Source organism: Chrysochloris asiatica, unplaced genomic scaffold (assembly GCF_000296735.1).
Source record: "Chrysochloris asiatica unplaced genomic scaffold, ChrAsi1.0 scaffold00053, whole genome shotgun sequence".
Classification (NCBI taxonomy): domain Eukaryota; kingdom Metazoa; phylum Chordata; class Mammalia; order Afrosoricida; family Chrysochloridae; genus Chrysochloris; species Chrysochloris asiatica.
Window position 1 is genome coordinate 10,182,941 of NW_006408571.1, and position 13,561 is coordinate 10,196,501.

At 39.2% G+C, this 13,561-nt stretch overlaps 1 protein-coding gene across 1 annotated transcript in view; it reads left to right on the plus strand.

Annotated features, from left to right (window-relative positions):
• Positions 1–13,561, plus strand: part of NFX1 (nuclear transcription factor, X-box binding 1) — a 77,854-nt gene that overhangs the window by 16,265 nt on the left and 48,028 nt on the right. Inside the window, exons 6-7 of the mRNA XM_006863032.1 lie at positions 2,740–2,811; positions 7,645–7,784. Of these exons, the coding sequence (XP_006863094.1) occupies positions 2,740–2,811; positions 7,645–7,784 (212 nt within the window). The remainder of the gene's footprint in view (positions 1–2,739; positions 2,812–7,644; positions 7,785–13,561) is intronic.

The window sequence follows — 13,561 nt, forward strand, 5'->3', positions numbered from 1 at the left end:
GGGAGTAGAAAGCATCATCTTTCTCCCGCGGAGTGGCTGGTAGTTTCGAACCGCTGACCTTAAGGTTCGCAGCCCGATTCGTAACCACTACGCTACCAGAGCTCCTTATTCCTTCCTTTAGTTGGCATTTAAAGTAAATTCAGTAATGATAAATCAACCCTTTGCATGGACTGTTTTCTCCAGGCCTTTGGCAGAAATGGGCCCCTGACTAACAGAGAAAGAACATCAAAGTCTTTGTGATTCATAAAACAAAACAATAAACCCATTGCCATTTAGTTGATTCTGACTCATAGTGATTCATATCAGGTAGTTAACAGCATGTTTGAAGGGAAAAGAGGTCCCAAATCCTGTTCTTTTGTGGCTCTGACAATCTGGCACTTTGGTCCTTTTACTCCTGTCAGAACCTAGAGTTTGCTGCGTCCCATACCCTGAAGGAGCTTTGGTAGCGGAGTGGTTCTGAGTCGGGCTGCTAACCTCATGGTCAGCAGTTCAAAAGTATCCACCTTTCCACGAGAGAAAGATGAGGCTTTCTGCTCCCGTAAAGATTTACAGCCTCAGAAACCCTATGCAGGGTCGCTGTGAGTTGGAACCAACTCCAGGGCACATAACCACCATACCTTGATAGTGCCTTTTTGGTATACAGCATGTGTGAAGTGTGGGGCTTGTCTAATTTATCATACCAGGCCTCAGAAGCCATAGCTGGCACCTCTCTCTAGCTCTGTATCGGATTATACCCAGAGGTTTCAAAATTCTCTGGAAGAGTAGTTACCACCAACGCAGTCTACACATTAAAATTATGTAGGGAGCATTTTCAAACACCAGTGCCCAGTGTCCACCTCAGAGCAATTGAGTTAGAATCTCTGGGGATGGAGTTTGAGTGGCTATAGTTTAAAAGCTCTCCAGGTGATCCTAACATGTAGCCACTGGCGAGAACTGCTGCTCTAAGGATTAAGAAAACCAGGGATTGAGTCCAGGCCTCAGAAAATTTGAAAATAAATATATAAATAAATAAAATAAAAAACAGAATCACCCACACCTGACCACCAGTTTTATCTTTCAGTCTAAAGTTACTGAAACATGCAACTGTGAACATTTTACCTGAAAGGATTGAGGTGTACTACGTAATATATAACTTAATCCTTTCATGACCCATAGGATGTACGATGCCCACCTGCTTTTTCCACCTCGGGGGTTGCTGGGAAGCTGGTATCCCTCCTTTAATGCATACTCTCCTCCGTTGGGGGAGGATCCTGTATAACTGCACAAATCTGAAGAAATTGGCACCAGAGTCCCATTGGGTATATGAATCCCACTAATTGTGTCAAAACTGGCTTTGTCCCACCACTGCAGCACCAGAGACCACTCGGGCATATGTATCCCCCTAGTTGTACCAAGGTCTCCTGATGTGGCACTGGATTGTGAACCAACAAGGTTGGCAGCTCAAACCTACCAGCTGCTCCTTGGAAACCCTATATGGGGCTACTCCGAGTCGGAACTGACTCGACGGCACTTAACAGCAATATCTATCAAAATCCATATAACTTCAAACAATTTTTTAATTTCAATTTCAATCAGAACGTCTTTCATTTTGAATGAATGATGTTAAAGAATGTTGTTGTTATTGAGTCTGTTTTGATCATAGCAACCCTATGTAAGGTTTCTGAGGCACAACTGGTGGGTTTGAACCGCCGACCTTATAGTTTGCAGTTCAGTACTTATCCTTATCAGTGCATATTTTAAAAATATGTTTACCTTTTATCACTGGTGGGGACCATCTGTCAAAATGGGTCTTCTTAGAAGTGTAGACCCTTATTCCTGGGTTGTGTTCAGTGTTTAAAGCACATTTGAAATGCTTGAGAATGATCACAGATGGCTTAAGAATCACATGAAAAACCCAGCCAGGCTATCTTACAGGTATACCTGGCTTTTATACCAAATTCTATTTCCCACCTGATTAATTAGACTTGACTCATTGGATTTTAATTCCCAGGGGATTGTAATTTGCTACCACTTAAAAATGCCATGTGTCAAAAAAAGTCGTCATTGTAAGTTCCCCAAATATTTAAACTAAAGGTATTTTTGAGCAGTATGGAATATACCAGGGTATCTGTGGTAAAGAGGTCGGTACTTAACTTGATTTTTACAAATTCAGTGTTGTGATTTTCCTCATAGTCTCATTACTATAGTAGAACCTTGTTCCTATGAAAAGCTTTGTATTCAGAGCTTTAGTTCTGGCACTGTAGCATATCTAAGCCCAGCTCATTCCATGAGCCCCCTTTCCCCTCATTTGTTCACTGTGTTACTTGCCAGCATGCCTACTCTCATGTCAACACTGTTCCCATTGTTACCACATCACCAAGAGAATGTATATTTTTCATGGACCTTATAAAATTGAGCTCTTATTTTGCCATACTGCCGTTCACTTGAGTGGCAAGATATTTTTGTCCCCAAATTGTGCTTACGGGCTGAGACCATTTTAAAAATGTCATCTTTGTCAGATCCAACTGAAACCATCATTTTGACTTGTTTCCAACTAAAATTTTAAGAAGAGAAAGCTATCAATTATTTCTATAGGAAAACATTGCTGGTATCTTTGTTAAAATAGTTTAATCCACTTTTGACAAATATTAAAACGTTTCATAGCAGATTTCTTTACATGCTCAGTAGCACCTATTTGGGGCAGGTTTGTTCAGGTTTAAATATGTGACTGTTTCAGTGATTGAAACCTTTCTTTTCCAGTCTCTGCCATCCTGGACCTTGCCCACCTTGCCCTGCCTTTATGACTAAAACATGTGAATGTGGACGCACCAGGTAAAGTTAGACTTGTACCCCAGAGGGGACTGCAGTTTCCACACTGAAGGCTTTCTTGTGAATTTATAAAACAGGGGAGTTGTTATGGTTGTGCTGATGGTGTAGTGTGGTGCTGTGCCGACGAGTTGATTCTGACTCCTAGTGACCCTGTAGAACAGAGTAGACCTGCCTCATAGGGTTACACTCAAGTTCTGGAGTTAGAGAAGAATATGAAAAGGACCAGGACTGCCAGAAGGACAGTTAGATCTGTGTTGGAAGAAGTACAGCTAGAGTGCTCCTTAGAAGCAGGATGCTGAAACTTTGTCTTTTATACTTTGAACATGTTATCAGGAGGGACCTGTCCCTGGAGAAGAACATCATGCTTGGTAAAATGGAGAGTCAGAGAAAAAGAGGAAGACTCCCAGTGAGGTGGATTGATATAGTGGCAATAGCAGTGGGCTCAAATGTAACATGGTAAGGATGGTGCAGGATCAGGTAGTGTGTAGTTCTGTTGTGCGTTGGGTCGTTATCAGAACCGACTTAACAACACCTAATAATAACCACAACAAGCATAGTACTTGGTGTCTAGGAGGTTACCAGAATGAAAGATTAAATGACACCCCTGTTTCTATTGTAACACAAGTGCTGCTGCACACCCAGTGCAAGGATCATTATGACTGGGGTTGCTGCTGTGCCTCCGTGAGACCTTAAGATTCCTTCTGAACCACTAGATGAGAATCTGACAACCACATGGTTTACTAGGCTGGAAATGACAAACTGAAGAGGAATGGTGTTGCATTCATTGTCAAAAAGGGCATATCCAGATCAGTCATGAGGTACAACACTGTCTGTGATAGGATAATATCCATGTGTCTACAGGGAAGCCCAGTTAATACCACTGTTATTCAAATTTATGCACCAACCATTAAAGCCAGTGAGGATGAAATAGAAGAATTCTATCAACTTCTTCCATCTGAAATTGATCAAACATGCAATCAAGATATATTGATAATTACCGGTGATTGGAATGCAAAGGTTGGGAGCAAAGCGGAAGGATCAGTAGTTGGAAAATATGGCCTTGGAGATAGAAATGATGCGGGAGAACGCATGATAGAATTCTGCAAAATCAGTGATTTGTTCATTTCAAATACCTTCTTTAGACAGCATAAGAGACAACTATACACATGAAACTCACCAGATGGAATACATAGAAATCAAATTGACTACATTTGCGGAAAGAGACTATGGAAAAGTTCCATATCATCAGTGAAAACAAGACCAGGGGCAGACTGTGGAACAGACTATCAATTACTCATATGCAAATTCGAACTGAAGCTGAAGAAAATGAAAACGAGTCCACGAAAGCCAAAATATGACCTTGAATATATCCCACCTGAATTTAGGGATCATCTGAAGAACAGATTTGATACATTAAACACTAAAGACTGAAGACCAGAAGAGTTATGGGATGACATCGAGAACATCATACATGAACTGATTGTGAGGGTTGGAAATGTAAAGGTAGACATTTTATAGCAAGGAGGGGAGTGATTAACTTTCCAGTCTAGGAGCGAAGGTTCCTAGGATCATCAACGGAGAAGAGTGGAGAGTGGGACCCTACCCAGAGAAGCAATGATAACTGAGATGGAGGCAGAGACGATGACGTGGAGAGATGGAGCAGCTGGGGACTTTAGACCCAGAGAGGGAGACGGACTGTGTGCTGAAGACCCAGGGGGTGTGGGGGGCAGGCTTACAGGGTATACCCTTTGATTGGTTGATGATGCATAGAGGGGATTGTATCCATGACAATGAAACAATATATGATAGAATGAATTAATACTAATGTTCTACCATGTAAACTATCACATAATTCACAATAAAACATTTAAGAAAAAAAAAAAAAAAGACTAAGCATAGTTAGATAAATTCCCCAAATTTGCTACGTGGGTACTAGAACCAGGAAGCCAGCTCCTACCCATGAAAGAAAGATAAATAAACAAAAAGCCAAATTATATTCCAGTCTCTTCCTCAGTTGAGAAGGGGAAGCCCATTCTTAGCTCTTTATAATAGCATGTATGTTTAATAAATTCTTTGATCCGTCTAAAAAAAAAAATCATACATGAAGAAAGCAAAATGTCATTGAGAAGACAAGAGAGAAGAAAAAGGTCAAAATGGATGTCAGAAGAGACACTGAAACTTACTCTTCAGCAGAGAGATGCTAAAACAAATGGAAGAATTGAGACGTTCCAAGAGCTGAACAGAAAATTTCAAAAATCAGCTCAAGAAGATAAAGCCAAATATTACAACAAAATGTGCAAAGATCTGATTTCAGAAAACCAAAAAAGCAAAAACACACTCAGCATATCTCAAGCTGGGAGAACTGAAGAAAAAATTCAAGGCTTGACTTCGTTATTGAAAGATTCTCTGGGCAAATTATTGAATGATGCAGAAAGCATCAAGAGAAGATGGAAAGAATACACAGAGTCACTGTATCAAAAGGAAGTGGTTAATGTTCAGCTGTTTCAAGAAGTAGCATATGATCAAGAGCCAATGATACTTAGGGAGGAAGTCCAAGGTGCATTGAAGGAATTGGCAAAGAACAAGGCACCAGGAATTGATGGAATAAAAAATGAAATCTTTCAAGAAAGTGAGGTGGCACTGGAGGCACTCACTCACTAATCTCTGCCAAGAAATTTGGAAGACAACTGTCTGGCCGACTGATTGGAAGAATCCATATTTGTGCCCATTCCAAAGAGAGATGACCCAACAGAATGAGGAATCATTGGACAATGTCTTTGATATCTCATGCGAGTAAAGTTTTACTAAAGGTAATACAGAAACAGCAACAATCTTACATTGCCAGAGAACTTCCAGAGGTTCAAGCGGGATTCAGAACAGGCCGCGGAACAAGGGATGTCATTGCTGATGTCCAGTGGATCTTGGCTGAAAGCAGAGAATATCAGAATGATGTTTACCTGTGCTTTATTGACTACACAAAGGCTTTCAATTGTGTGGATCATGACAAGCTATGGACAACATTGCTAAGTGTTAGTATTCCGGAACACTTAATTGTGCTCATGAGGAATCTGTACCTGCCTGGACCAAGAGGCAGTTGTTCGAACATAACATGGGAACACTGAATGGTTTAAAATTTAAAAAGGTGTGCAGTAAGGTTGTATTCTTTCACCATACTTATTCAACCTGTATGCTGAGCAAATAATCCAAGAAGCTGGGTTCTATGAAGAAAAACGTGGCATCAGGATTGGAGGAAGACTCATTAACAAACTGCGATATGATAGATACAACCTTGGTTGCTAAAAGTAAAGAGGACTTACAAACATTTATTGATGAAGATCAAAGAGCACAGCGTTCAGTATGGATTACATCTCAATGTAAAGAAAACAAAAATCCTCACCACTGGACCAATAAACATCATTCTTATCAACAGAGAAAAGATAGAAGTTGTCAAGGACTTCATTCTTCTTGGATCAACTATCAACACTCACGGAAGCAGCAGTCAAGAAATCAAACGACGTATTGCATTAGGCAAATCTGCTGCACAAAACCTTTTAAAAGTGTTGAAGAGCAAAGATGTCAGCTTGAGGACTAAGATGCGCCTGACCCAAGCCATGGTATTTTCAGTAACCTCGTATGCATGTGAAAACTGTACAGTGAATAAGGAAGACCGTAGTAGAATTGATGCTTTTGAGTTATGGTGTTGGGGAGAATATTGAAAGTACCATGGCTGCCAAAAGAACCAATAGATCCGTTTTGGAAGAAGTGCAGCCAGAATGTTCCTTGGAGGCCAAGATGCCCAAACTTCATCTTTCATACTTCAGACATATTGTCAGGAGGGACCAGTCACTGGAGAAGGATATCATGTTTGGTAAGGTGGAGGGTCAGAGAAAAAGAGGAAGACCCCCAACGAGATGGATTGGCCAGGTGGCTGCATCGATGGACTCAAGCGTGGCAACAGTAGTGAGGTTGGCCTAGGATCAGGCAGTGTTTCGTTCTGCTGTGCATAAGGTCTCTATGAGTCAGTACCAACTTGATGGCACCTAACAACAACAACAACAACAACAACAAATTAACCTTCAGGGATTGATGTTAGCCATTTTGCTACACCTAATGGAGCATCATCATTGTGATGATCATGTTAGCCGTTTTGCTGTATATGATCAATTGTGTATGGCAGTGATGTTTAGAAACAAAGTATGTAGTTGGTGTGTGGGTAGGAGATAGAATCACACTCTTTTTACAAGTCTCTTTAGTCGTGACCCTGGAAAGTGACCTAGAGACCATTGTGTAAAAGCTCCAGCCTAGTATCCCTTTCTAACCAAGAGCTAGGCCCCATCACAATCCTATTGAGAATAAACCCAGAATGATCTCCCCACCAGTATTGCAGCAAGATAAAATAGCAATGTGCTGGGTTCCAGGAAAGTACCACTGCGCTTTGAATCTGAATGTGTACATTTGAGCCACCCCCCCATTACCCATTCTGGTGGACACTGTGGGAGCTCAAGGCAGAGCTAGGACTCAAACCCACTACCCCACCCCCACCCCAGGGTTCTTTCTCCTCCTGTACATTGTTTCCTGAGAACTCAGAGATCAAATCACATGCAACAAATAGCAAAGGAGATGAAAAAAGAACACAGAATGGAAGAATAGTTGAGGAAATAAGATTGGAGGAGGAAAGGGAAAAAGTGGGGGAAATGGGGTTAAGAAAGATTGGGTTTAGTGGTGTTTAGTTTTTTTAGGTTTAGTAGGTTTTGAAGAGAGGGTTTTAGCGTCGTAATTAGTTTAACTACCAAACAGAAACTTCTAAACTAACGTGTCCATCTAATGTTCTTACAGGCATACAGTTCGCTGTGGTCAGGCCGTCTCAGTTCACTGTTCCAACCCATGTGGCAATGTTTTGAATTGTGGTCAGCACCACTGCACTGAGCTGTGCCATGGGGGTCAATGCCAGCCTTGCCGTATCATATTGAATCAGGGTAAGCATGGGCACACCAGGCAGCAATGAGTGTATGCTTTTCTGCAACCTGATTTTATAAGTATCTGGATGCACATGAATTTATCTTAAAACATATAGTTATAAAAATCTTTGTAGCTCTGATACGAGAGAAAACTAGAGATATGTTAATGCTTATCATGGTTCTCATCATTTTAGTCACATAATGCCATTGTAGGTCATTGTCCTATATAATTTGGGCAGTAGATTAAAATTCTGTTTGAATTATGAGAGAACTTCAAAAAGTTCATGGAAAAATGGAATTTAAGATAATGGAATTTTCTACCAACTTTTTGAAGCCTTCTCAAAACTGAAAAGGACTTAAATAATCTTGAAAAAGTAGAATAGAGTTGAAAAACATAAACTACCGTATTTTAAGACTTAGAAAGCTGTAGTAATCATGGCAATGTATAATAATAGACTGATAGATCAGTGACATGTCAATAGAGCCCAGAAATAAACTGCATTAATTTAAAGGGGAAAGGAAAGCCTATTTTATACAAATATTGCTAAAACAGACTGTTCACTCCAGGCTACAGTGACATCTTTTGTTTATTCAAGCTCCTGTCTTTGGTAGACGTCTCGAGATAAAGTCAACTTTCTGCCCAGTTATTGTCCATTATGTCATAAAAGTCCATATTTAAGAAGCATAGAAAAACTGCACTCTAGGCACTTGTCGACCATATAATTGATCACAAATCCAAGCCACATCATGGTTCTTAAAATCTCAGCTAGGAGAAATAGTAAGTAATAGAGTATAACTGGAAATATTTATAGTCTTTGCATTCATCCACTTATCCACTGCCTTCTGTTTTTATAACTGTCTCTTTTTTTTTTGGTATATGTAAATTATATGCATTTTTTACAACCATCTCTTAATCAACAGGATTCTGGGCCACAATCTATTGGTGCCCTATAGTGTTTTATTATGTTAAATTTAACTTTGGTGTGATGCTGTTGATCTGTACTGGCACTTACTGTAAAAAGCAGTGATATGAAATGTTTTGTGGTATACACTGTAAGGATTGTTTATAAGAAACTCTGCCATATATTACATGATGTTCTTTTTATGAATCCTCTTGAGAAAAATTTCTGGCCTTAGTTCTAAAAGTATTTTTCTCTCAAAGACTATTGATCTCTTTTTATCATGGGAACTCTGTATAACTGTCTTAATGTTTGTCTTTATAGTGTGTATATTTTTAGCTATGGTTCATTCTGTATCGCTACCATTGTTTTTCCTTTCATATCTTTTAATTTATGTTCTTTTGTTATATTTCATTTATCCCTATAAGCTCTACCTCATAAGTGTTTTGAGCTAAAGCAGGAGTTAAGTAAGCTCTGGTAGTGTGGTTACGAGTCAGGCTGCCAACCTCAAGGTCAGCAGTTCGAAACTACCAGCGGTTCCACGGGAGAAAGATGAGGCTTTCTGCTCCCGTAAAGATTTACAGCCTCGGAAACCCTGTGCAGGGTCATTCTGAGTCGGAACCGACTCCACACGGTACTTAACAACAACAAAGTAATATTAGCAGTTAAGTCTTAGCAGTACAGATTATGGAACGGAAGAGTCCCCTTGATCTGGACCATTTTTAGCTCATGGTTCTTATTGAGCTTTTACTCAGCTGATCGCCCTTATCTTTTCATGGATTCCATTAATCAATCTCATCCTTGTTTTTGTGTAGTTGGTTTTTTCAAACCCAGTTGCAAGATTTTTTCTTTGGCCAAATTAAAATTTAGTGAAATGTTTTGCTCGCTTAACAACAATTGTCTGCATATCTTCTCAAATCATAATTTGTTTAGGATCCCATTCAGCCATATCTACAGATTTAATAAGCATACCTTCTGGATCCTCATTCATGTATCTGGCAATAGAGACCTTCTTGCTTTGGTTCCTTAATAGTCTTGAGTCAGCTGTGACTCCACCTAATGCTCCTGCTGCAGAGCTCATCTTTCTGACTCTTGTGCTTTTTAGTATTGTACTCAGATTAGTCTCTGACTGATCGGGAGCTCCATTTGGTTTTCACTGTTACAATTTCAGACCCTTGATTCTTCTGTTCACAGCTCTCCTCAGAATCTCTGAGGGGAAAAAAAAGCCCCTGTTCCCGGTTCTGTGTGAGCAGAAACTTAGCAGAGAAAAACCCTGTTTGTAGAAACTTTCATTTGCTAGGGTTTGTATACCGATTCTTTGATTTCACATTATTGATTGCATTCCCTGTATCTAGTAAATTCAGTTAATAGTCTTTGTTGAATGAATAGATGTGTGTTAGAACAGGGGCTGACTGCACAGATACTTACCAGAAGATGAAATGTGTATTATTTAAATCTTGACAACAGTGGACCAAAACTCAGAATCATAAAAAAAAATTTAAGGACCAGCATTACTGATTGAATAGAGAGAAAGAACCCTAGAGACTATGGCCCCTAGATCCCCTTCAGATTGGAACTGAACTCTCAATTCCTGTGGCTCAATTTTCAGCCAAACAACATACAGATCTCTAAGGTGAGCAGTTGCACTAGAGAGATACACCACACAGAATAATCAGTCATTTGAGATCAAAGGGTCAGCATTTACCCAAGGACAAAGTTTAGGAGGGTTTGGGAAGAAGAGAAATGGAAACCAGAAGCACACAGAGGGAGTGAGCTAGTTGGTGTTATATTATGAAGATTGCATTCAATGAGATGAAATAAAATAATGTATGAATTGTTGGTGGAAAGCTGATTTGCTTTACAAGCCTTTACCTAATTCACAATTTTTTAAAAATCTTGACCACATCTGTAGTAATTTGTGGCTTTTGTCCCATGTCCCAGTGAAACTTTTTGTTCTATTCAATATAATACTTTATTTCATGAGCATTATTTCTAATGTTTTGTTACAAGCAGTCATTTTTACTTATTAAATATGTGATTTAAAAATTTTTGTGTTTTTAACCACCAACCGCTCCTAGGAAATCCAACACAGGGTTGCTATGAGTCAGGACCAACTTGGCAGCACTTAACAACAAGAACGTTTTTATAATGTTGTTTGGTTGTTGTTCTTTTCTGAAACTCATTTTATGTGCAAGTGGTGGTGGTGGTTTTATGCCACCAAGTCAGTTACAACTTGTAGCAACTCTGTATAGGGTTTCTGAGGCTGTAAATCTTTACATGGAGCCAAAAGCCTCATCTGTCTCCCACAGAGTGACTGGTAGATTCAAACTGCTGACTTTGTGGTTAGTAGCCCAGCTCATCATCCACTAGACTGCCAGGGCTCCTAGGTGCAAGCAGTTATCTAAATTATACTGAGGAAGAAGGAAAGCATCATTAATTCTGCAAAATTTTAATTTAATGTCTAGAGTCCTAGTGGGGCACTGTGGGTTAACGTGCTGGACTGCAAAGTCAGTTTAAACTGTACAGTCGGTGCTTCAGGCTCATCAGCGGCTTCTCAGAAGCCCCATACAAGTTCACTATGGGTCGGAACCGACTCAACAGCACTTAACAACAACATCATCATTCTGGTTTGCATTTATTACGTAATTTTTGCGGCTGTGTACCTTCAAGTCAGTTCCAACTCATAGCAATCCTGTAGTACAGAGTAGAAGTATCCTTAGAGTTTTGTAGGTTGACTTTTTCATGGAAGCAGATTTCCAGGGCTTTTCTTCTCCAGAGCAGCTAGTAGGTTTAAACTAAACTGCTGACCTTTTTCAGTTATCAGCTGAGATCTTAACCATTGTATTGCCTGGATTTCTCCATTTATTATGTAGGCCAAAGTATATTTGCATAGGTGATAAATTTTACTGAGAAAGTTTCACTATAAACTGAAAATATAACATAACACTTTTCAAAAAAATAATGCAAGTTGGTAAAATTAATTCTTAATCAGAAATGTTATATATTAGTATATCAGAAATACAACTTAAAAATAACACATTTATTGCCGATTTCAGGAGATAAAGGAATCAATTATTTACATGTTTATTCTAATCACCATTCATCTGTCAGTTTGTGATACCGTGGTGGCTTGTGTGTTGCTGTGATTATGGAAGTTAGGCCACCAGTATTCCATATTACCTGAAAGATCAGCCATTGTGTGCAGGTTTCCTCAGAGCTTGTAGACTAAGCCATATTTGGAAGAAGGACACAGTCATATATTGAAAGCCAGTGAAAACCTTATCAATAGCAGCAAAACATTTTCTGATATAATGTTGGAAAATGAGTCCCTCAGGTTGGAAAGCACTCAAAATATGACGGGAAGAGCCTCCTCCTCAAAGTAGAGTCGACCTTAATGATGTAGATGGAATAAAGCTTTGGGGGCTTTCAGTTGCTGATGTAACAGAATTCAAAATGAAAAGAAACAGCGGCAAACATCCCTTAATAATTACAACATAGAATGTACCAAATATGAAGCTAGGAAAATTAGAAGTCTTAAAAAATTAAATAGAAAGCATTAATGAGTTGAAATACACAGGTATTGGCCATCTTGAATCAGACAATCATTAGTCTGCTATGCTGGGAATGACAAATTAAGAGGAATGGTATCCCAATCATTGTCAAAAAGAACATTTCAAGACTTATTCTCAGTACAACACTGTCAGTGTTAGGATAATATTTATATTCCTATAAGGAAGATCTGGAGTCCTGGTGTGGTGCTGTTGGATAAGCACTGGACTGCAAGTTTTGGTTTGAACATCAAGATTGGCAGTTAAAACTCACCACCCACTCCATGGAAATCCTATACAGGGTTGCTATGAGTCAGAAAAACAAGGACGATCAGTTAATACTGCTGTTTTTCAACTTTATGCACCAACTACTAATGCCAAAGATGCTAAAATTGAAGATGTTTATCAACTTTTGCAGTCTAAAATTGATCAAATGTGTAATCAAGATGCATTAATAATTACTGGTGATTGGAATGTAAATGTTGGAAACAGGGAAATGATCAGTAGGGCTTTGGTGATAGAAATGATGCTAGAGATTACATGATAGAATTTTGCAACACCAACAACTTATTCATCACAAATCCCTTTTTCAAAAGTTTGAATGGCAACAATACACATATACCTTTCCAGGTAGAATACACAGTAATCAAATCGATTAAATCTGTAGAAAGAGCCAATGGAGAAGCTCAATATCATGAATCACAACAAAGCCAAGGGCCGACTATGAAGCAGACCGGTAATTGTTCATATGCAAGTTCAGGTTGAAGCGGAGACAATTTAAAAGAAGTCCATGAGAGCCAAAAAGTAATGTTGAGTATGTTGTTGGAGTTAAGTGCCTTTGAGGTGGTTCCAACCCATAGCAACCCTGTGTAGGGTTTCCGAGGAACAGCTGGTGAGCTTCAACTGCCATCCTTGCAGTTCAAACTGACTTTGCCGTCCAGTGCATTAACCCACAGCACCATACCAGGACTCCAATGTTAGTATATCCCACCTGAATTCAGACAAAGATCATCTCAATAATAGATGTCATGCATTAAGCACTAATGACTGAGGACCAGACAAAATAGGAGGATGACATCAGGGACATTATACATAAAGCAAAAGGCCATTTAAAAGAGAAAAATGGAGGTCAGAAGAGACTTCAAAGCTTGCTTTTGAACATAGAGTACTAAAGCAAATGGAAAAAATGATGAAGTAAAAGAGCTGAACAGAAGATTTCAGTGGGCAGCTTAAGAAGACAAAGTAAAGTTTTACAGTGAAATATACAAAGACCTGAAGCTAGAAAGTCAAAAGGGAAGAGCATGCTTAGCATTTCTCAAGCTGAAAAAAAAAAAAAAAAAATTCAAAT